A 24256-nucleotide genomic window follows, 5' to 3' on the forward strand; every position below is an offset into this window, starting at 1 on the left:
GATACACAGCTATTTTCAGGTCCCTCCAGAGATGTTCGATCGGGTTCAAGTCCCGTCTTTGACTGGGCCACTCAAGGACATACCGACTTGTCACGAAGCCATTCCTGTATTGTCTTGGCTGTGCGCTTAGGGTCGTTGTCCTGTTGAAGGTGAACCTCCGCCCCAGTCTGAGGTCCAGAATGCTCTGGAGCAGGTTTTCATCAAGGATCTCTCTGTACTTTGATCCGTTCAACTAGTGGACTGGTGCGGCAAAAATAATCTAGAATTAAATGTCGACAAAACAAAGGAGATGGTTGTCGACTTCAGGAGGGCGCAGCCAAAGCATACACCCCTCAACATCAGTGGCACCACAGTGGAGAGAGTGAAGAGCATAAAGTTCCTCGGTGTGCAAATTACAGACAGCCTCACCTGGTCCAGGAACACCACTGGGACCATCAAACGGGCCCATCAGCGACTGCGCTTCCTGAGGAAACTAAAACAGGCCTCACTCCCCACCAACATCCTCAGGACTTTCTACAGGGGTACGGTGGAGTCTGTACTCACGTACTGCATAAATACGTGGTACTCCACCTGCAACTGCTCGGACAGGAAGGCTCTGCAGAGGGTAGTGAGGGGAGCAGAGAGGATCATTGGCGTCTCCCTACCCTCGGTACAAGAACTGTTCCAGAGCCGCTGTCTGAAAAAAAGCTCGGAGAATTGCTAAGGACAAACTGCACCCCCTCCACATACACCTGGATCTCCTGCCATCAGGCAAGAGATATCACAGCAACTACAAGACTGCTAAACAGCTTCCTGCCACAGGCTGTGAGGCTGCTAAACAGTCACTCTGTACTCACAGTCACCTGATTCTGCGGCTTGGCACGGACACTTTAATAACTGGCACTGGCCACTCAAATCAGCTGCACCGGACATTTTTATGATTGGTTTTACTGTATTTTAATGTTGTTGTTTTTACCTGTTTTTAACTATTTATACTGTTCCATCAGGGACAGGACTGTTTTTAGTGTTATTATGTGTGAAATGTTTTAAATTTCATGTGCGATGCACTGTACAACTGTTGCTTGCAAGATGACAATAAAGGTTGATTGATTCATCTTTCCCTCGATCCTGCCTAGTCTCCCAGTTCCTGCCACTGAAAAACATCCCCACAGCATGACGTTGCCACCACCATGCTTCACCGTAGGTATGGTATTGGCAAGGTGATGTGCAGTGCCTGGTTTCCTCCAGACGTGACACTTGGCATTCAGGCAAAATAGTTCAGTCTTGTTTCTCATGGTCTGAGAGTCCTTTAGGTGCCTTATGGCAAACTCCAATGTGCCGTTTACTGAGTGGCGGCTTCCGTCTGGTCACTCTATCATAAAGGCCTGATATAGTCCTTCTGGAAGGTTCTCCCATCTCCACAGAGGAACTCTGGAGCTCTGTCAGAGTGACCATCGGGTTCTTGGTCACCTCCCTGATCAAGGCCCTTCTCCCCCGATTGTTCAGTTTGGCCGGGCGGCCAGCTCTATGAAGAGTCCTCATGGTTCCATTCAAGAATGACGGAGGCCACTGTGCTATTCGGGATCTGCAATGCTGCAGAAATTGTTTTATACCCTACCCTAGATCTGTGTCCTGACACAATCCTGTCTCGGAGGTCGACCGACAATTCCTTCGTCTTCATGGCTTGGTTTTTGCTCTGACATGCACTGTCAACTGTGAGACCTTATATAGACAGGTGTGTGTCTTTCCAAATCATGTCAAATTAATTTAATTTACCACTGGTGGATTCCAATCAAGTTGTAGAAACATCAAGGATAAACAACGGAAACAGGAAGCTCAATCTTGAGTGTCATAGCAAAGGGTCTGAACACTTATGTAATGTGACATTTCATTTATTTATTTTTAATTACTTTGCAAAAAATTCTAAACAACTGTTTTTGCTTCTTCATTCTGGTGTATTGTGTGTAGATTGATGAATTTAATCCATTTTAAAATAAGGCTGTAACGTAATAAAATGTGGAAAAAGTGAAGCGGTCTGAATAATTTCTGAATGTACTGTAAATCACCATGTTTGGTACACACTTCGTTCTCCTCATGTTAAAAAATGTTTAAAGAAGTAATTCCTTCATAGTTTATGAACATATTGGACCAAATTACAAGATACAGTAAAATTCAAAAATAATTATTTCCTGATCAAAGTACATAATGGATCGTTTATGGACTGCGACGGTGTCAGCTTATCTGGAACACTTTCCAGGGCCGTGCAGCCCACGGCCAGGCCCAAGCAGTCGCCACCGACGGCGGGTGAGGTTCAGTACCGTGCAGCACAGGCCCGGCAACCGCCACCAACGACAGCCGAGTCTCCAGCCCGGCCGCAAGAGACGGCCGCGAGCAGAGTCAGCCCGGCCGTGAGTAGAGAAAGCCCGGGCCGTGAGTAGAGCCGACCCGGCCGCGAGAAAAGCGGGACACGGCAAAGCAGCAAAAGCCAGCAACAGCCGGGCCAGCCGCGAAGCAAGCTGGTGTGTGTGTGTGTGTGTGTGTCTGTGTCTGTGTCTGTGTCTGTGTCTGTGTGTGTGTGTGTGTGTGTGTGTGTGTGTGTGTGTGTGTGTGTGTGTGTGTGTGTGTGTGTGTCTGAGGGGAGAAGGAGAGAAGGGAGAGAAGAAGGGAAGGGAGGGAGGAAAGGGAGAGGTCCAGCGGCGGGAACGGATGCCTGGGTCCGGGCGTGAGCTGAGTCCGAGGTTTGTAAACGTTGCTGCAACCCCCGGCCCGGCCCTCCGTGTATTGTTCACCGCGTCTTCCTGGAGAGAGGGGGGAGGGCGGGAGCCGGGGCTTGGTGCGTGAAGCACGGCGACTAGAGGGACGGGAGAGCTGCCCCGGGAGCGTGAGGGCACCTCCCCCTTCTCCATTCCCCCTCACACCCCCCTCCCCATCTACCCCTTTCTTCCCCCTCTACCTTTCTACTCTCTCTCGGCCCGCAGCGATCTGCCGGACATGCTGTGTGTGTGTGTGTGTGTGTGTGTGTGTGTGTGTGTGTGTGTGTGTGTTTGTTTGGCGGAGTCTGAGGGGAGAAACGCCGGCACTAAGAGCGAGCGAACGCGCGGACAGAACGGACAAAAGCAACGATCATAGGTCGGAATAGGTGACCAAAGATCTTTGTAGGTGACATTTCGGGTCGAGACCCCTCTTCTGACTGACTCAGGGGAAAGAGGAGCACGAGCTATGGAAGGTACTAAGGACAAGTGAATGGAAGATATGCCGATATCTCCCGTTTCCCTTTCCATTGACTATCAGTCTGAAGAAGGGTCTCGACCCGAAATGTCTACCAAACGCCGCTCTAGGAACGTTGCTTTCGTCCATCTGTCCACGCTTTCGCTCGCTCTTGGTGCCGGCGCTTCTCCCCTCATGGCAGCTATTGAAAAAGTCGACCCGAAATATCACCTATTTCCTCCTATTATCACGTATTCCTCATCAGAGATGCAGCCTGATCCGCTGATTTACTCCAGCCTTTTGTGTCTGTCTTCGGTTTAATCAGCATCTGCAGTATGTGCCATTTAAAAAGTACAAGGCATGTGCCGTTTAAAAAGGAAGTGATAAAAAACATTTAAAACATTTAACAACACCTAAACTGTTCCCCCGCAACGCTGCGAGAGGCATAACTGAAGTCGGGTCGGGGTTACTGAAATGACGGAGGTTACCCTCCGGTGCGGACTACGCGTCAGTTCATTGTATTTCGCAGGAGTGGACCATCTTGCGCTATAAGATCTTTGCTCCAATTGATTTGATTACTCTAGCGCGGGGCCCCCTTAGGCGCGGGGCCCAATTGGGAGAAATAGGTCCTATCGGCTAAAGGCCGGCCCTGACCAGGTAACTGCCGGGATCGAGGCGCAAACTCGCGACCTTGCGGCCACGAGCCGAGCACGCCACCACTGAGCCACATGTTAAAATCTACGCTAAAAACCGAAAAATCCCGAAATCCGAGAAGTGTCTGGTCCCAAGGCTTTCGGATAAAAGGTTGTGCACCTGTAACATGAAATGTTGGTTTATTAGTATAAATCTATTATTATAAGAATTAGTAATAGTAAGTGGGCTGGATAACTTCTTAGTGTGTAAAAGGATTAAGTCCAGGGCAGAGAACACAGTGAGAGAACAGAACATAGCAACAGGGTAGCATGGCTACTTTAATTGTAAGAAATGTGCCACAGTTAGATATGGGGTATAATTTTGAGAAATGGACCGAAGTCTTGGAGGCTTGGTTTATTTTCAATGATATCACTGCGGAGGAGAAGAGAGATTGGTTCATTGTAGGCTTTGGAAGCAAGGGTTATCACACCTTACATGTGTTGCTGCATCCAGCAATGCCCACGAGTAAAACGTACGAGGCATGTAAGGAGGCATTAATGGCTCATTTCTCGCCAAAACCTCCAAGAGCATCCAGAGACATGTAGCCTGAACTAAAGAAGGCATGGAGTCCCTCAAGGGCATCCAGAGACAAGATTCACAACTCCAAGAAGTGTTGGAGATGTGGAGGCAGCCATGAGCTGGCGATGTGTAAAGTCAGAGATAGTAGGTGTTTCAGGTGCTCACACCAAAAGCTAGTGTGATGCTGTTAGAGCTTACCAACAGCAGTACAGGGCACATGTACTGGACAGAAGTCAAATGCAAAGGGACAGAAGTCAAATGCAAAGGGTCATTGCCATCCAGAGGGCAACCCTAACTATTCAAGCTGCCTTCAGGGGTATGAAGGTACGGAGAGAGACCCGGGACAAACAGAAGGCAGCAATGGTAATACAAGCAGCATTTAGAATGCACAGAGTATACCGTCCATACAGGGCAATGAGATTGGCAGCTATAATAGTACAAACCCATTATAGGGCACACCTTCAAATGAAAACTGATCGCAAAACGTACGTGAAGGTACACAGCAGCGTTGTGCTGATTCAGGCTGCCTACCGAGGAATGGTTGTTCGAAAGCATTTGCCATGCATGCACAAATCTGCCAAGGTCATACAGACTTATTAACAAATGCATAAACAGCGCCAGTATTTCAAGAAACTCCGCTGGTCCGCCACTGCTGTACAGCAACGATACAGGGCTTGGCAGATAAGAGATGTCCACGTGATACATTATAATAGTTTGAGAAAAGCAGTGGTTTGTATTCAGGCCTACTACCGCGGGGTCAAAGCCAGAGAATTGGTTGAGAAAATCAAGGCAGCACGCCAGATTAAGTCATTCTTAATGATGTGTATTCTACAAGTAAACATTTCTTGATTCAAAAGGCGGCTGTAGTCACTTTGCAAGCTGCATAACGTGGTTACCGATCAAGGGTACACTACAGAGCTATGCGTCAAGCAGTCATTTCGATCCAGAGATGGTACAAAGCATGCAAAATAGGGCATTCCCAGTTTGTGCAATATCAGTCAATGAGGTATGCAACCATTACCATTCAGGCTGCCTACAAGGGTATTGTGGTTAGGCAGTGGGTTAAGCAAAAGAGGGCTGCTGTAAAAGTTCAGTCAGTACTCCGTATGAGTCGGTATAGGAAAGACTTCTGCAAACTGAAATATACAGCAATTGTAGTGCAGTCTCACTACCTTGCTTATGAAGCAAGAAAACTATACAGAGCACAAATCAAAGCCACTGTTGTATTGCAAAGACAATATAGATCCTACTTCTTGATGAAGAACCAGAAATGTGACAATGAGACAAATAGATGAACAACAGAAAAGGCTTAAACAATACAAAGAACGGTTAAATAAATGTGTGACAATGAGTAAAAAGCTGCTAATAGAAAAGTCTAAACAAGAGAGGCTTGTCGATCGAGACAAAAGTACGCAGAACCGATTGCGACTAGGACACTTCACTACAATCCAGCATGGAGCCTCCTTACAAAATAAACACTAAGTACAACAATTATTGGAAGCATAATGAAAAAATAATTAACCTGAAACATTAATACTCTCTTTCCCGAAATATGCCACTTGCTTTGTATTTTGTGTATCCGTGATGATGAAGTGCTTAGAGAGGTTGGTTACGGGGAAAATCATCTCCAGCCTCAGCAAGAACCTGGGCCCATAACAAATTGCCTATCACCACAATAGACTGACCGGTGATGCGATCGTGCCGGCTCTCCACTCTGTAGTGGATGCTCTCATTTCACTCCTGCCATCGGGAAGAAGATATAGCAGTCTGAAAATTGCAATGTCCAGGTTCAGGAACAGCTTCTTTCCAACAACCATCAGGCAATTGAACACTACGAAGTCCAATCAAACTGAAATTATGAACTGCCGGGGTTGCACTAGAGATTTTGGTCTTTATTTTGTTTTTGCACTATATATGTTTTTTTTTTAATTTATTGAAAATATTTAAAAATTGTTTGTCATGTTATTTATTGAGTACTGTATAGCAAACGTGTGGTGCTGCTGCAAGTAAGAATGCCAAAGTTACACCGAGGGACATACAACAATAAAACACTGTTGACTTTATTTCCAACCTTCAGCAATATATAAATAAATTACTGCATAGCTGGGAAGAAACATAATGTCTGACTTCTTGAAATTTTGCTCCCTAATACCAGGTTAGGGATTCCAGATTTCCCAGGTGGAAGCAAAATCCATCATAACATTTTAAAAACAAATGGATATAGCTTAGAGATAACCAATTTTTGTTGCATGATTTAATGTTATGATGTTGACGTTTGATGTTGATGTTTACCTCGACGGAGATGCGATTTTTTTCCATATCGTATCTCAGTCCACACTGCGGCCTAACATCGGGGAGTTGGCGGCATTTGCTGGAGACCGACTTCGGGAGCACCAACCACGGGATCCTGTGGACAACATCGTGGAGCTGGCTGTCCCTGACTTTGGAGCTCCAACGATGGGAGCCTGTGGACTTTAACATTGTGGAACTCACGGTCCCTGGTTCGAGACCGACTTCGGGAGCTCCAAGCCGCAGGAGCTTCAACTGCCCTGACGCAGGAACTTCGACCGCCCTGACGCGGGGGCTCCGACCGCCCCGACGCGTGAACTTCGACCGCCCCGACGCGGGGGCTTCGATCGCTGACTGCGGGAGCTTTGGTTGCCCTGACTGCAGATGGTTCAACTGCCCCGACCACGGGAGAATAAAGAGGAAGAAGTTTGAACTTTATTGCCTTCCATCACAGTGAGGAATGTGGGGAATCCGCTGTGGTGGATGTTTATGTTAACTTTTATGCAGTTGTGTGTCTTGTTGCTTTTTTTTTTTTTAAGTATGGCTGTATGGTAATTCGAGTTTCACTGTACCTTAATTGGCACATGTGACAATAAACTGACTTTTGAACCTTTATTGCATTAAAAAAAAAACCTTATCAAATTTGTGAAAATTACCTCTGTGACAGGCTGATGGGCACTTGTGATTTCTACAGCCAAGAGTTCGACCACAGCTTTGGTCACAAGGAGGGCAATTGCCAGAACAGCACTAGAAGCAAACAATACAAGAGGATTACTTTTGCTTTGTGTCTTTTTAATAGGTGGTTAAAACACAATTAAATAAAAACTTCAAAATTAAGCATAGCAAAATCTTCAAGTCTTAAAAATTCTTAACTTTAATTAGTTTGAAAGCATTAAGCTGTATAGGATGAAGTATTATAATCACAGTAATACCATTTCCAAAATTGTACAAATACCAAAATAAAGACAGTTTAATCTTGCAATTTCCCATTCCAATATTTATCCACAGAGACTAATATTAGAAAAAAACAAGCAATTGCAATACTGACACCTTCTGCTTTTGATTTTAAATCAGCACGCAATGTGTGATTTAATGTTTCTTCAACATATGGACAAATCCAAGTAAACACATTACAATACTTGTCACTTAAACACTTTTGGTTATTATATGCTATGTTTATCTTATAAAAATGTTTAGAATGTTACAGCACAATAATAATGTTTGCCAAACACCCGCCCAAATTATTTAATTAAAAAATGTGGTGACCCAAGGATGAAGAAAGGAAAAAAATATTTGCTAAAACCCACCAAGAGCTAATTATGGATGTTTGTGTACCCGACTATTCAATCAACAGGAGCATCCTGCAGGGGATCTTTGGTCAAAAGTACATTATGGGAATTCAAATTGTATACCAGTTAGAATATCTTATATATAAATTCTGTTCATCCAATCACACAACACTGACATCTGGTGTAAGGTAAGCCAAATGACAGGTGTACACAAATTAGTGTAAAATATTAACTGGACAACTATTGTAAGCAAAAAAACAAAAAGGCTGCTGAAAATACTCAGTATATTATTTTTACCATTTACCAAATACCATTTTTGAAATACTGATTCAGGAAAGAAAATTAGTGAAAACATCAGAAAATATTTTCTTCAAATAATGGCATAAGATCACAAAGATTTTTGTGTGTGTAAATGAAAGGGGCACTCGATGATAATAGGATTGTATTGGATTGGTACGACAGTAGCCTTATCCCCAAGAATTTATCCTGCCGATATTCATCCTAACCCCAATCTTAAACTGCAGGGTAAATAGTTACTTGGGGGACGGTACTATATAGTAACAAACTAGATGGAACAACCCTTCTTTACAAGATTCTGACTTCATAGAAATGTGATCATTAGATTCATTTTATTTTTAAGTTTAATGTTTTGTCAATACTTCCATAAATTTATAATTACACCATGAGAAGTTTATATTAGCAAATTCTTGGAATAGAATTAGGCTATTCGGCCCATCGAGTCTACTCTACCATTCAATCATGGCTGATCTCTGCCTGCTAACCCCATTTTCCTGCCTTCTCCCCATAGCCCTCGACACCCGTTCTAATCAAGAATTGGTCTAACTGCCTTAAAAATATCCACTGACTTGGCTTCCACAGTCCTCTGTGTTAATGAGTTCCACAGATTAACTACCTTCTGACAAAAGAAGTTCCTCCTAACCTTTCTCTAAAGAGCGCCCTTTAATTATAGAAACATAGAAATTAGGTGCAGGAGTAGGCCATTCGGCCCTTCGAGCCTGCACCGCCATTCAATATGATCATGGCTGATCATGAGTTATGACCTCTGGTCCTAGACTCTCCCACCAGTGGAAACATCCTTTCCACATCAACCCTATCTATGCCTTTCATTATTCTGTAAGTTTCAATGAGGTTCCCCCCTCCACCTAAACTCCAGCGAGTAGAGGGCCAGTGCTGTCAAACGCTCATCATACGCTAACCCACTCATTCCTGGAATCATTCCTGGAAACCTCCTGTGGACCCTCTCCAGAGACAGCACATCCTTCCACAGATAAGGGGCCCGATTTGCTCATAGTACTCCAAATGCAGCCTGACCAGCACCTTATAGAGCCTCAACATTACATCTTTGTTTTTGTATTCCAGTTCTCTTGATATAAATTTGCTTTCCTTACTACCGATTCGACTTGCAAATTAACTTTTTGGGAGACCTGCACCAGCCCTCCCAAGTCCCTTTGCACCTCCGACTTCTGGATTCTCTCTCCATTAGAAAATAATCTACTCCTTTATTCTTATTACCAAAATGCATGAATCCGCACTTCGCTGTACTGAATTTCATCTGCCACTTCTCTGTCCACTCTCCAAACATGTCCAAGTCCTTCTACGGAGTCTTTGCTTCCACTACACTGCCATCCCCTCCACCTATCTTAACATCATCTGCAAACTTGGCCACAAAGCCTTCAATTCCCTTATCCAAATCATTAATGTACAACGTGAAGAGAAGCGGCCTCAGCACCGACCCTTGCAGAACTCCACTAGTCACTGGCAGCCAACCTGAAAAAGCGCCTTTTATTGCAATTTTGTCTTCACGTGCAGCCTCACAAGCGGCATCTTATCGAAGGCCTTCTGAAAATCTAGGTAAACAACATCTACAAACTCCCCTCTGTCTGTCCTGCTATTAACTTCCTCAAAGGTTCGTCAGGCAAGATCTTCCCTTTGCAAAACCATGCTGGCTTCAGCCTATTTTATCATGAACTTCCAAGTATTGCGTAACCTCATCCTTTATAAGTGACTCTAAAATTTTACCGACCACCAAAGGCAGGCTAACCAGCCTATAGTTTCTGCTCTTCTGCTGTGCTCCCTTCTTGTACAGCGGGACTGATATTCACAATTTCCCAATCTTCATTAACAATTTCATTTACAGGGAACTCAGAAGAAGGTTCCTTATCTAAAGAGTGATGAAAGTATCTAATTTACTACCATAGGGAGTGGTCAAAGCCTATAACATTAATATATTTAAGGGGCAACTCTAGGGCATCAGAAGTTGCTCTGAGATTTAGATAAGGAAAAAGAAAAGGAGGATTGAGTGGAGCATAAATATTGGCATATTCTGGTCTGTTTCTATCCTATGTAAACTTAGATGAAAACAATCAATTCCATCCTTTTCATTCAAATCAATCATTCATGGTTATGCACATCAACTGCTGCTTTAGTAAGGACCTGGACCTACTCCAATAAGCGAGTTCGGTATTCCTAAAAATGCAAGGAATCATGGGATTTGTCAAAGGTCGTAAGCTATAACAGTAAATAGATGTCAGCGCAATAGCTACAGTGAGTATACTTTTGGTCTGCTTTTTTGTCATTTTTCAGTGGGAGACCGGGCGGGGTGGGGGGTGAGACCGGGCGGGGGCGAGACCCGCAAGCGCTGCTGAACCGCCACTGGACCGTCCCCGGTCTCTCCACCCCCCCCACTCGAGACGTCCGGACCGACGGGACACCGGCCCCCAGGCCCAACGCCGTGCAGCGCCAACCCCAACACCAACCAGCGGCCTACAGAACCAACAGCCAGCGCCAACTCCAGCCCAACCCCGCTCACACCACAGACTTCTGTCACTATGGTACCCGTTGCCACTTCATCCACAACCCCGAGGAGCGAGGGCCACGGCAGCGCCTGCGCCAGAGCGCCAGCCTGGGCTCAGCCTCCTCCAGCCCGGCGTTAGACTGGACCACTCTGCAGGCGGCCTTCAGCCCCAACCTGGAGTTGGAGCTGGCCTGGACTCTGGGCTTGGGGCTGGGCAAGAGAGCGGGAGGAGGTTGCTGCTGCCGCCAGCACCACCAACAGCACCAGCAGCTCCAGCGGGCGCCCGGCCTGCCCATGGCCAGCAGGAGCCCGTCCGCAGACTCTCTCTCCAACCAGGATTTCTCCAGCAGCAGCGGCTCCGAGTCACCCGGCGGTTGCCCATCTTCAGCAGGATCTCGGTGTCGGATTGAGGGGAGGAGGGTGGAGGTGGAGAGCTGCCGAGGCCAACCCGGTGAGAAAGGCAGAGCCGAGCTGGAGCCAGCGGCTGCAAGTCCATGGCTGCCCCGCCAGCCCAGGGCTACCCCGGACACCTCCAGACAGGGATGGGACAATGGGGAGAGGACGGGGTGGCCCAACAGCACCCGCAGCGTCGGAGAGCCAACCCCGACCCCGACCCCGAACGAAGCACAAGCCTGCACACAATGCAGCACCACCGTTGCCAAGACTGGTTTACAGCTAATGACCTATGACCTGGGCATGCGCAGTCAGAATACCAAACTCACTTATCGCCAACTGCCACAGTTGATCAAGAGGTGAAACGATCTTGCTAGGATAGCTCCCCATTTTGCACTGGATCACTTGAACAAGAACACATACATCAGGCTGTTGTTCATCAACTAGTTCCACAATCATCACAATATTCCCCTTAAACTCAGAAAATTGATGTATTTGCTCGTCCCTCCTTAATGGATCCTCAACTTCCTCACCCACCTCTTATAGACAATAGGTGCAGGAGTTGGCCAGTCAGCCCTTCGAGCCAGCACCGCCATTCAATATGATCATGGCTGATCATCCCCAATCAGTAGCCCTTTCCTGCCTTCTCCCCATAGCCCCTGACTCCATTATCTTTAAGAGCCCTATCTAGCTCTCTCTTGAAAGTATCCAGAGAACCGGTCTCCACCACCCTCTGAGGCAGAGAATTCCACATACTCACAACTCTCTGTGAGAAAAAGTGTTTCTTCGTCTCCAAATGACTTACCCCATATTCTTAAACTGTGGCCCCTGGTTCTCCCCCAACATCGGGAACATGTTTCCTGCATCTAGCGTGTCCAAACCCTTAATAATCTTAGGTACACAAAAATGCTGGAGAAACTCAGCGGGTGCAGCAGCATCTATGGAGCGAAGGAGATAGGTAACGTTTCGGGCCGAAACCCTTCTTCAGACTGATAGGGGGTGGAGGGGAGAAGGAAGGGAAAAGGGAGGAGGAGGAGCCCGAGGGCAGGGGGATGGGAGGAGACAGCTCGAGGGCTAAGGAAGGGGAGGAGATAGCAAAGGCCAACAAAATTGGGAGAATTCAATGTTCATGCCCGCCGGATGCAGGCTCCCCAAGCGGAATATGAGGTGCTGTTCCTCCAATTTCCGGTGTTACTCACTCTGGCAATGGAGGAGACCCAGGACAGAGAGGTCGGATTGGGAATGGGAGGGGGAGTTGAAGTGCTGAGCCACCGGGAGGTCAGGTAGGTTCTTGCGGACCGAGCGGAGGTGTTCGGCGAAACGATCGCCCAACCTCCGCTTAGTCTCACCGATGTAGATCAGCTGACATCTAGAGCAGCGGATGCAGTAGATGAGGTTGGAGGATATACGTTACCTATCTCCTTCGCTCCATAGATGCTGCTGCACCCGCTGAGTTTCTCCAGCATTTTTGTGTACCTTCGATTTTCCAGCATCTGCAGTTCCTTCTTGAACCCTTAATAATCTTATATGTTTCAATAAGATTCCCTCTCATCCTTCTAAACTCCAGAGTATACTTAGCACACAGAGTTGCTGTGCTCTGGTGCCAACCACATTCAGCACAAATCGACAACATTTCCTCCTCGATAACATCAAGGTTGTGCATTGAGTCCCTTGCTCTACTCGCTCTGTACCCATAACTACGTAGCCATTTTTTAATTTGCCAACGATACCATCACTGTTGGAATAATAAGTAATGATGAGTCCGAGTACAGGAGGGAGATTGAAAATCTCATTGAATGGGGCCTGATCGACAATCTTGTTTTCATTGTTAACAAAACAACGGAGCTGATTTGTGAAGGGAAACCCAGGGATCCATGATCCTGTCTTCATCAATGCGGCAAAGGAGAGAGACAGCATTTCATAGTTCCATTGCTGGGTACTTATGACAATTAAACACACTTTACTCTTTTTTCTGGCAATCAAGGATGAATCTGTTTACAATTTTGGTATCAACAATGATGAGCTTCTCACTATAAATCATCTAAATCCTAAAAATCATGTCATTTTATTTCATCCTGCTCCATAAAATGTTAAAATTGTACTTTAGTCTTACTTTCTTTTTACACTGATGCCTTTGGCAATCCCGCAATTTGGCACATTTTGTTTCACACAGATATTCCTTATGACAAGACAACATCTTCACATGCTTCCCACAGCGACATTGCTTTTCAACTTCCTGGAAATAAAAAAAGCATGGATATGCAAGAATTCTGATTTACAAAACTTGTTATTTTACTACACAGAAAATATCTCATAGCCATTTTCTTTCCCAAACATCATCACAGTAATGTAGAGAAAGTTATATATTTATTCAGGTAAAAGATCCTTAGTTGCATGATCTAATTTTTTTTTAAATACTTCTGAATGTTGTACCTGAGAAATAAACGGACTGGTAACATTATACTTAATTATGCAAGTAAACCATAGAATGCCTATTTTCTTTGAACATTAGAAATGCAATTTTTATGCGGTCTTGTGATTTTCTTCAAAGAACCCAAAATAATCCTTAATTCAAACACACTAACACGCTTGTTCAAAATTATCCATTTTAAGGCTTCTACTCTATTCCAATCAAGCTCAATGCAAGGAACAAGGCCTCATTGAGTCAGTCATACAACACGGAAACACACACTTTGGCCCAACTCATCCACACCAATCAAGGTGCCCATCTACGCTAGTCCCATTTGCCTGCATTTGGTCCATATCTATCCAAAAATTTTCTAACCATGCACCTGTCCAAAGTAGACAAAAAAATGCTGGAGAAACTCAGCGGGTGAGGCAGCAGCTATGGAGAGAAGGAATAGGCCTGTCCCATTGCGGCGACCTAATTTGCGAGTTTAGAAGGGTTTGCCCTCGACTCGTGCCCGTCCCACTTAGGAAACCTGAACGGAAACCTCTGGTGACCTTGCCCGCGACCCCCCAAGGTTTCCATGAGGTCGCCGGAGGTTTTGGTCACTCGCCTGGAAAGCCTCGCCCTGGATCGGGGGGAGACGGGGGGGGGGGGGGGTGAGACATGGGGGGTGAGACATGGGGGGGGTGAGACATGGGGGGGTGAGACATGGGGGGGGTGAGACATGGGGGGGTGAGACATGGGGGGGGTGAGACATGGGGGGGTGAGACATGGGGGGGGTGAGACATGGGGGGGTGAGACATGGGGGGGTGAGACATGGGGGGGTGAGACATGGGGGGGGTGAGACATGGGGGGGTGAGACATGGGGGGGTGAGACGGGGGGGAGGTGAGACGGGGGGGGGGTGAGACGGGGGGGGGTGAGACGGGGGGGGGTGAGACATGGGGGGGTGAGACGGGGGGAGGTGAGACGACGGGGGGGAGGTGAGAACGGGGGGGGGAGGGGACGACGGGGGGGGGGGGGGAGAGGGGGGGGGGGGGGAGGGAGGGGGGGGGGGAGACGGGGGGGGGGGAGAGACGGGGGGGGGGAGACAGACGGGGGGGGAGACGGAGGGGGGGGAGACGGGGGGGGGAGAGAGACGGGGGGGGGAGAGAAGGGGGGGGGGAGGAGAGGGGGGGAGAGGGCGGGGGGGAGGAGAGAGAGACGGGGGGGGGAGAGAAGGGGGGGGGGAGAGACGGAGGGGGGGGAGAGAGAAGGGGGGGGGAGAGAGACGGGGGGGGAGAGAGGGGGGGGAGAGACGGGGGGGGAGAGAGACGGGGGGGAGAGAGACGGGGGGGAGAGAGACGGGGGGGGGAGAGACGGGGGGAGAGAGACGGGGGGGAGAGAGAAGGGGGGGGGAGAGAGAAGGGGGGGAGAGAGAGGGGGGGGGGAGAGAGACGGGGGGGAGATAGACGGGGGGGGGAGAGAAGGTGGGACGGGGGGGAGAGAAGGTGGGACGGGGGGGAGAGAAGGTGGGACGGGGGGGAGAGAAGGTGGGACGGGGGGGAGAGAAGGGGGGGGGGAGAGAGAGAAGGGGGGGAGAGAGAAGGGGGGGGGAGAGAGACGGGGGGGGGGGGAGGAGAAGGGGGGGGGGAGAGAGGGGGGGAGAGAAGGGGGGGGGGAGAGAAGGGGGGGGGGGGAGGGAGGGGGGGGGAGAGAGGGGGGGGGGGGGGGGGGGGGGGAGAGAAGGGGGGGGGGGGGAGAGAGAAGGGGGGGGGGGAGAGGGAGGGGGGGGGGGAGAGACGGGGGGGGAGAGAGAAAGGGGGGGGGAGAGAAGGGGGGGGGGGGAGAGAGGGGGGGGGGAGAGAGGGGGGGGGGGGGAGAGACGGGGGGGGGGGGGGAGAGAAGGAGGGGGGGAGGGGGAAGAGAGGGGGGGGGGGAGAGAGGGGGGGGGGAGAGAGAGGGGGGGGGGGAGAGAAGGGGGGGGGGAGAGAAGGGGGGGGGGAGAGAGGGGGGGGGGAGGAAGGGGGGGGAAGAGAAGGGGGGGGGGAGAGAGGGGGGGGGGGAGAGGGGGAGGGGGGGAGACGGGGGGGGAGAGAGAAGGGGGGGGGAGAGAGGGGGGGGGAGAGAGGGGGGGGGGGGGGGAGAGAAGGGGGGGGGGAGAGACGGGGGGGGGAGAGAAGGGGGGGGGGAGACGGGGGGGGAGAGAAGACGGGGGGGAGAGAGACGGGGGGGAGAGAGACGGGGGGGAGAGACGGACGGGGGAGAGAAGGACGGGGGGAGACGGGGGGGGGAGAGAGGGGGGGGGGGAGAGACGGGGGGGGAGAGACGGGGGGGGAGAGAAGGGGGGGGGAGAGACGGGGGGGGGAGAGAGAGAGGGGGGGGAGAGAGACGGGGGGGGGGAGAGACGGGGGGGGGGAGAGAGACGGGGGGGGAGAAGGAGGAAGGGGGGAGACGAGACGGGAGGGGGTAGAGAGACGGGGGGGAGACAGACGGGGGGGGAGAGAGAAGGGGGGGGAGAGACGGGGGGGGAGACAGACGGGGGGGGGAGAGAGACGGGGGGGAGAGAGAAGGGGGGGAGAGAGACGGTGGGGGAGAGACGGTGGGAGAGACGGGGGGGAGAGACGGGGGGGGAGAGACGGGGGGGAGAGAGACGGGGGGAGAGAGACGGGGGGGAGAGAGACGACGGGGGGGGAGAGACAGACGGGGGGAGAGACAGACGGGGGGAGAGAGAGCAGACGGGGGGGGAGAGAGACGGGGGACGGGGGGGAGAGAGACGGGGGGAGAGAGACGGGGGGGGAGAGAGACGGGGGGGGGACGGTGGGGGAGACGGGTGGGTATAAGACGTTGGTGAGCCGCATTTAGAATATTGTGTTCAGTTCTAGGCACCATGTTAAAGGAAAGATATTATCAAGCTTGAAAGTGTTCAGAAAAGATTTACAAGGATGGTGCCAGGACTAGAGGGTGTAAGCATTTGGGAGAGTTTGAGTAGGCTGGGTCTCTATTCCATGGAGCGTAGGAGAATGAGGGGAGATCTTACAGAGGTATACAAAATTATGAGAGAAATAGATCGGGTAGGTGCAGAGTCTTTTGCCCAGAGAAGGGGAATCCAGGACCAGAGGACATAGGTTCAAGGTGAAGGGGAAAAGATTTAATAGGAATCCAAGGGGTAACTTTTTCACACGAAGGGAGGTGGGTGTATGGAACAAGCTGCCAGAGGAGGTAGTTGAGGCTGGGACTATCCCATAGTTTAAGTAAGAGTTAGACCGGTACATGGACAGGACAGGTTCAGAGGGATATGGACCAAGCGCAGGCAAGTGGGACTAGTGTAGCTGGGACATGTTGGCCGGTGTGTGTGAGTTTGGCCGAAGGGCCTGTTTCCACATTGTATCACTCTATGACTCGAGAGAGGCATTCCTGGCCAAAATCATTGATGAACGTTATACAGTTATAAATGTGATTCCAGCTTAGCAAATGTCTCAATCATCATGAATGTCAAGAATCACTGATCAAGAATCAATAATTAAAATAGACTTGTGTGCATATTTTATCAAATTACTTTTGAAGCAAAAAGTTTAGTTGGGCAAGTGGATATCAATTAATCTTACATCCTATAACATTAGAATACTCAAATGGACAATCTGCTCCATCCATTATTTATTTGCGAGGCAATGTGTGCTTCCTGGACTTTTTTCAGTGACTATAAATATATTTTTACACCAGTCATAGTGATAAGAGTTTTAAATTTCCCCACCCAAATAACAGGGATAAATTATTAACCAAGCAGATGTTTAAGACTTCCTAATTCACAGACTCCCAGTTATTATGCTTCTTTCCACAACATACTTTATCAATAATCAGGAACATTTACAACTTTTCAACTAATAACTTAGAAGAAACCAAAATCAAAACCAAAAGTGTAGAAGTGCGTTTTGTGCTTTTCTCACTACCCTGGTACACTTTTAGTTTAGGTTTTAATAGTCAGGTGGGGTAAAGAATGACTCTTTTGAAAACAGAAGAAATAAAATCAGATCATTTTAACTCCTTTCACTTAAATTGCAAAAACAGGTCAACTCTGGGATATGTGGATGGCATGAATTATATGAATGAATTTGACATTTTTTTCCAAATCTATGTTTTATTTTAAAATAAGTAATTAGGGCAGAACACTACGAAACTAATACATCCTCTCACCTGTCGGCAGATCTCACAGGGGGCTCGATGGCAGCGCATTGAACATCTATGTAGGCCACACTCTAATTGTCTGTCACATGTATCACCACAGGTTGGTACATCCTCTGTGCAGGGCAGTGCAGATTCTGGATGAATAGTTAATAAACGACTTCAATTCAGCGAGAACCTTCATTGTTTGCCCAAGATTTGCCCAAAAAAGAGCAAACCATTTAAATCACCCTTTAAGGCAATTAAAAATTATTTAAAAATACGATTCAATAATCATGTAGATTCCTAATTTGCTCATGATAGCATCTTGCAGTTTGACATGTAATGGCATTTTTTTTTTTAAACAAAATGTGAAAGTACACATTCAGTCGAAGTGATCTAAAGTCTAATAAGGGAAGACTTAAGATGACATTGGAGAGCGGCAACACTTTACATAAAGCTCCTCTTAAAACAGTTAAAATGCCCATTGGAATCGTACTTCCTTAATATCTATCCTTTTGAGCTCTACGAAAGTAATTACTTCCAATACTGATACTCTCCGAACAATGATTTTTCAAAGGAACTCTTGGATCTACTGATCTTTATTGATAAAGATGTGGGTTCCTGGTAACGTTCAATCACTTGAGTGTAATCTTGAAGATCTTATAGCAAAACTACGGTTTGAAAAACGAGATCACTGAAACATGGCTCAGCCCCAACTCTCCTGGCCCTGCCATACAACGCAAGAGTTTCTCTGCTTATTGTACAGAATCTTCAGGCAAGGAGATAGGCAGCAGAGTCTGCTGTCTGATCAACGCTTCTTGGTCCAGTCAAGTCAAGTCACATTTATTTATATAGCACATTTAAAAAACAACTCTTGTTGGCCAAAGTGCTTTACATTTGTTATAAGAATAGTATAGACAAACAAACCACATACATATATACATATAACCCTCGCTCAGTGGACGTCAGGAAAGGCTTGGGAGTATAGATAAGATTTTAGTCTTGACTTAAAGGAGTCGATGGAGGGGGCAGTTCTGATGGGAAGGGGGATGCTGTTCCACAGTCTAGGAGCTGCAACCGCAAAGGTGCGGTCGCCCCTAAGCTTATGCCTAGACCGCGGGATATTCAGCAGCCCCAAGTTGGCCGATCTGAGGGACCTGGAGGTGGAGTGGTGGGTGATAAGACTTTTAATGTAGGTGGGGGCAAGCCCATTGAGGGCTTTGTAGACATAGAGGAGGGTCTTGAAATGTATACGGAACCGCACAGGGAGCCAGTGGGAGAGAGGCCAGGATCGGGGTGATGTGGTCCCTTTTTCGGGTGCCCGTCAGGAGTCTCGCTGCGGCGTTTTGGACCAGTTGCAGGCGGGACAGGGAAGATTAGCTGATGCCAGTGTAAAGAGAGTTGCAGTAATCTAGGTGGGAGGAGATAAATGTGTGGATGATCTTTTCGAGGTCATCAAAGTGGAGGAATTTTATTTTAGCTATCGTCCGAAGCTGAAAGAAGCTAGCTTTTAACACGGCATTGACTTGTTTGTCAAATTTCAGTGCTGAGTCAAATATCACGCCGAGGTTTTTGACGTGAGGTTTGAGTAGTGGGGTAAGGCTTCCAAGACTGCCTGCTATCGTTTTGATTGAGTCCGAGGGGCCGAGAAGGATGACCTCAGACTTACTCTCATTTAGTTGGAGGAAGTTCTGGGCCATCTGGGTAATGTGACAGTCTTACTTCAATTCCACACCCTTGACCTGGAATACTTGTTTATAAAATTCTGTCGCTTTTATCAACTGAGGAGATTCACGGGCAATCTACATATCGCCCCAAGCCAACACCAAGGAGACACCGGACGAATTATATCTGTTGATTCTGTTGAGATAGAAAATCCTGGCCCTATTCCCCAAGTACACCAGCATGCCACCCCCATGCGGGATGTTAACACTCTTTCCAACAATCAAGTATACCTAATTTTAACCAGTCTGATCATCTGTTGGTGCTTCTCCTGCCAGCTTGTGGACAGATTGAAGTGCGAGTCACCAACGAAGAGAGCAACAGCAGGACTGCTCTGAGTCAGTGGAGTGGAACATGCTCAAGAGAATTTCATTAGCCTGAATGAGTATACCTCGGCCATCATTGGTTTCATCTAGATATTCGGTGACGACTGCTTTCCAACAAAGACAATTCCAATCTATTCTAACCAAAAACCAAAGTCCAGATCTGAGGCTTTCAAGGAGTATAATCCCACACAGGACAAGAAGGCCAAGGATGATCTCCGCAAGATCGTCAGGAATGGCAAGCGATAATTCCAAAACAGTTGGAATCACAATTCAATCAAGAGGATGCCAGGCAACTGCAGCAAAAGCTGAATACCATCACAAGCTAAAAACCGAAATGAGAGGCGATCTCTGGCAAACAACACATCTCTACCAGATGAGCTCAATGCCTTTTAAGCAAGATTTGTGTAGGCAAACAAAGTTCCGGTTTGGCATGTGTGTCCCTACAGCTTGGTGGCAGGTCAGTTCTGCTTTCACGAGGGTAAACTTATGAAAGCCGTTGCCTGGATGGCATCCCTGGACCTCTTCAACCTCTCACTTCAATAGTGTACTACCACCACCTTCAAGGAAACCTCAAATTCCAGTCCCCAAGAAAAATAAAGTTACCTGCCTCAGTGACGATCATCCAGTAGCTCTAGCATTGATTATAATGAAGTGCTTTGAATGATTGGTAGTGCCCTACATCTGTGCTAATCTTATAGACAATCTAGACCCTTTACAATTTGCATAGGGGAAAAATGCAATTTCTCATGCATCACATTCGGCTCTGAATAACTTTAATAATTCACGGACTACAACTCAGCCTTCAAGAACATAATACCAATTAAGATCATCCCTAAATATCTGGACCTTGGCCCGAGGACCTCCATATGCAGCTGACTTCTGGACTTCATGACCAGCGGACCTCAGTAGGTTAGAATTGGCCTTAACATTTCTTCCTGACCTTAAATCTTGGTGCCTTCAAGTTTGTGTGCTCAGTCGCTTGGCCCACAACTGTGTGGCCAAGAATAATGCCAACTTGATTTTTAATTTCGACAATTATTCGCTAGATCAACAACAACGTTGAGGTGAAGTACATGTGATATGTTTTCAGGACAACAACCTAACAATTAATATCAGGAAGAAGAGTTATTTGTTGACCTAAGGAAACAAGGGGGAAACAAGTCCTCGTCAATGGAACTGCTGTAGAGATATTTACTAGCTTCAAACATATCCATTTCATCAGCAATCTAGCCTGCTCCCTTCACACTGTTGTGGTGATCAAAAAACGCATCAGCGTCTTTACTTTCATCGGCATCCAAAAAGATTCAGCATGTCCGAACAAACCACACAGAAAAAACGAGGATAGAAAAAAATCAAATCAAGGAACAACAGCAATATTTCCCCCATTATCTAACAGCTGTTTATTGTACTTGAAAGCATCACATCAAAACAGCAATTTGCAATTCTATAGATGTATTAAAGCAGCAAATGTCTAAAACCTAAAGAAAATTGACTCAAATTGGGAAGAACCAGGCCACGCATATCTTGTTCTACAAACTGTCTGTCTTCTGCTCTTTTCCAATTTATGAGTTTAGACCATTAAAAGTAAGGAAAAATTCCAGGTGGAACATGATTCCAGTGGCTACATTCCAAAGTACAATCCAATCATCATGGCTTTTACTTGATGTTCACAATTGAAAATACGAATTAGGAGTGGAGGTAGGAGAAATTACATCCTCTACTTTCCCCAAAGTAGACAGAACGCCCTGGCAATTCCATCCCAGCTCAAAAGCAGTAATGCTAACCAGGAATTCAGCCAACTAGAGTCAATATAGGTCCTGTAATAACTTCAAGCAGCACAGATTAGGAGAAGAGGGTGAAGCACAAGCGGCTATAACAAAGGGAGTTTACTTGAAATTGTATAGACACAAGGACAGGAAATAGCTACACAAAAAATGTCAAAGAGAAGCAAGATGTTCTAGATTGGAAACGTAAATATAATAGGTAAATAAATGACACAAGTATACATACTTGATTTTCCACATGGACAAACCCTGAATCCTGATCGTGGGCATTTTCCACAAGCCCCACGGTGACAGACCAGCTCACATGTATGATGACCACAAGGTAAAGTTTTTCTGCACACCTAAGTGACAATAAATTTGCGTTACATATACCTTTTGTTAATCCAAATATTCTAAAAAATATTATTGTTATACTGAACCATATGCAAATACACAACAGAAAATGATAAACACCAAATCCTATCAACCAGCAAAATGATATGCCAATATGGTTATTTTAAAAACTACTTTTTTTTGTCTACAAAAGTCAGGAACAGACATGGTAGAATAGAAGGAAATCTGAAAGGTATACAAGGAGAGGTCATGCAAGACAGCACACATGTCAATGTCGACCATATCAGGCAGGAAAATCGCACTTGTAAGAGAGAAGAGTCAAGAGTGTTTTATTGTCATATGCCCCAGATAGAACAATGACATTCTTACTTGCTGCAGCACAACAGAGTATGTAAACATAGTACATAACGGGATAAAAAACAGTTCAGTGTGTATATATACATATGCACACATTCTCAATAAACAAACAATTATAGTGCAATAATAACAATAGTCTATTGTAGTTCAGTGCTTATTTGTTGTAGTGTTTAATAGCCTGATGGCTGAAAGGAAGAAGGTGTTCCTGAACTTGGACGTTACAGTTTTCAGGCTCCTGTACCTTCTTCCCAATGGCAGTGGCGAAATGAGTGTGTGGCCAGGATGGTGTGGGTCTTTGATAATGTTGGCTGCCTTTTTGAGGCAGTGAATTTGGTAAATCCCTTCGATGGTGGGGAGGTCAGAGCCGGTGATGGACTGGACAGCGGTCACAACTTTTTGAAGTCTTTTCCGCTCCTGGACGTTCAAGTTGCCGAACCAGGCCACAATGCAAGCAGTCAACTGTGCACCTGTACAGGGTTCTCGCTTAACTTTTTTTCCCTGTTGCCAGCCGGGCAACCTTGGCAGCTTTTTAGGTTGTCAAATGACAGTTTAGGTGGTCATTTAAGATGGCTTGCATGACGCGTGCGATAATGTGCTCGGACAAAGTGCGTAGTTACCAGTCGGAATTATACTCAAAGAAGCATTCACATATTATTTCTGCTTCAAATAAAGTCACAAACTAAACATTCACCAATCAAGACATGATATATCCCACAATGACAAGCAGCAAAATTATAAGACAGTATCTCAACTCTTTTTACACATTGCAATTAATGCAATTTCTATTAGTTCTTTCCACTTCCAAACAAAATTGTGGTTGGATTATTCAGCGTATGATCAACCTGTGTCAATAGATCCTGGACCACGGTAACATATATGCATACGTATAGTTCTGACTGTTGCTCATTAAATAACTACAGTACTGATACTCCATATTAAGAGCATTGATTTGCCGTTAAAATGAATAATGAAATAACGTGTCAACGGTAGCAGTGACAATCGAAGACTGCGGTTTTAATGTTTCACGTCTTCACAATATAATTAATCCATCTTTATAGATTAAAACAAATATGAACATTGGGAATTAAAACGGGAGAGGGAGAGGGAGAGGGAGAGGGAGAGGGAGAGGGAGAGGGAGAGAGAGAGAGAGGAAGGAGGGTCAGCGCTCCTCGGACAACATCGCCCCGCTGCCTTGGCCGTTGGGAACTCCTCGCCACCGCCTCCCTCCTCCGCCAGCCAACAGCAAGGTGCGGGGCCACTCAAAGATCCTATAGCTATAGGATCTATGGTGCAGCTGCTTTAGAAGTGTCGGGGCGAATGACGGGTCCCGCACAGCAGCAGCAGCGGCTCCATTTCCTCCTCCTCCCTGATAGCAGCCGCTGCTTGCAAACCTGCTAACGGCGATAACCGCTTTAAAAACAAACCCTCCCACACGCCGAGGCCTCCCTCTCCCTCCTCCCGGTCTCGGCGTGCGGGAGTTATTTTTTTTTTAAAGTGCCGTTAGCGGGTTTGCAAGCAACGGCCCTTATCAGGGCGGGCGGGGGGTGGGAGGAGGAGGAGATGGAGCCGCTGCTGCTGCTGTTCGGGGCTCGTCATTCGCTGCGACCCTTCGTCACCCCGCACCAAGTATCTTTCCCACGCAATACAGCCGTCACCGCCGACACAAAACGTTGCGTTCCTTTTCTCCTGAGATGCTGCCTGACCCGCGGAGTTACTCCAGTTTTTCGGTACAAACCAATATCTGGTTGCCAAGCCGGGCAAAATGACTCGATGTTTAGGTTGCCCAGCGGCGCTTTGATGGTCAATGGCACCCGGGCAACCGTTAATTTCGAGCCCTGCTGTAGATGTTCAAGAGAATCCTCTTTGACATACCGAATCTCCATAATCTTCTCAGGAAGTAGAGGCGCTGATATGCTTTCTTTATAATTGGATCAGTGTGCTGGGTCCAGGAATGATCTTCGGTAATATGCACGCCCAGGAATTTGAAGTTTTTGACACT

The 24256-nt window shown here is 47.3% G+C and overlaps 1 protein-coding gene across 1 annotated transcript in view; it reads right to left on the bottom strand.

Moving 5' to 3' along the window:
• Positions 1–24256, bottom strand: part of nfxl1 (nuclear transcription factor, X-box binding like 1) — a 124348-nt gene that overhangs the window by 81820 nt on the left and 18272 nt on the right. Inside the window, exons 8-11 of the mRNA XM_033028165.1 lie at positions 21794–21908; positions 17766–17890; positions 13298–13420; positions 7344–7434 (exon numbers count right to left, since the gene is read on the bottom strand). Coding sequence (XP_032884056.1) covers positions 7344–7434; positions 13298–13420; positions 17766–17890; positions 21794–21908 — 454 coding nt within the window. The remainder of the gene's footprint in view (positions 1–7343; positions 7435–13297; positions 13421–17765; positions 17891–21793; positions 21909–24256) is intronic.

The sequence above is a fragment of the Amblyraja radiata genome, chromosome 1 (genome assembly GCF_010909765.2).
Source record: "Amblyraja radiata isolate CabotCenter1 chromosome 1, sAmbRad1.1.pri, whole genome shotgun sequence".
NCBI classification, from domain to species: domain Eukaryota; kingdom Metazoa; phylum Chordata; class Chondrichthyes; order Rajiformes; family Rajidae; genus Amblyraja; species Amblyraja radiata.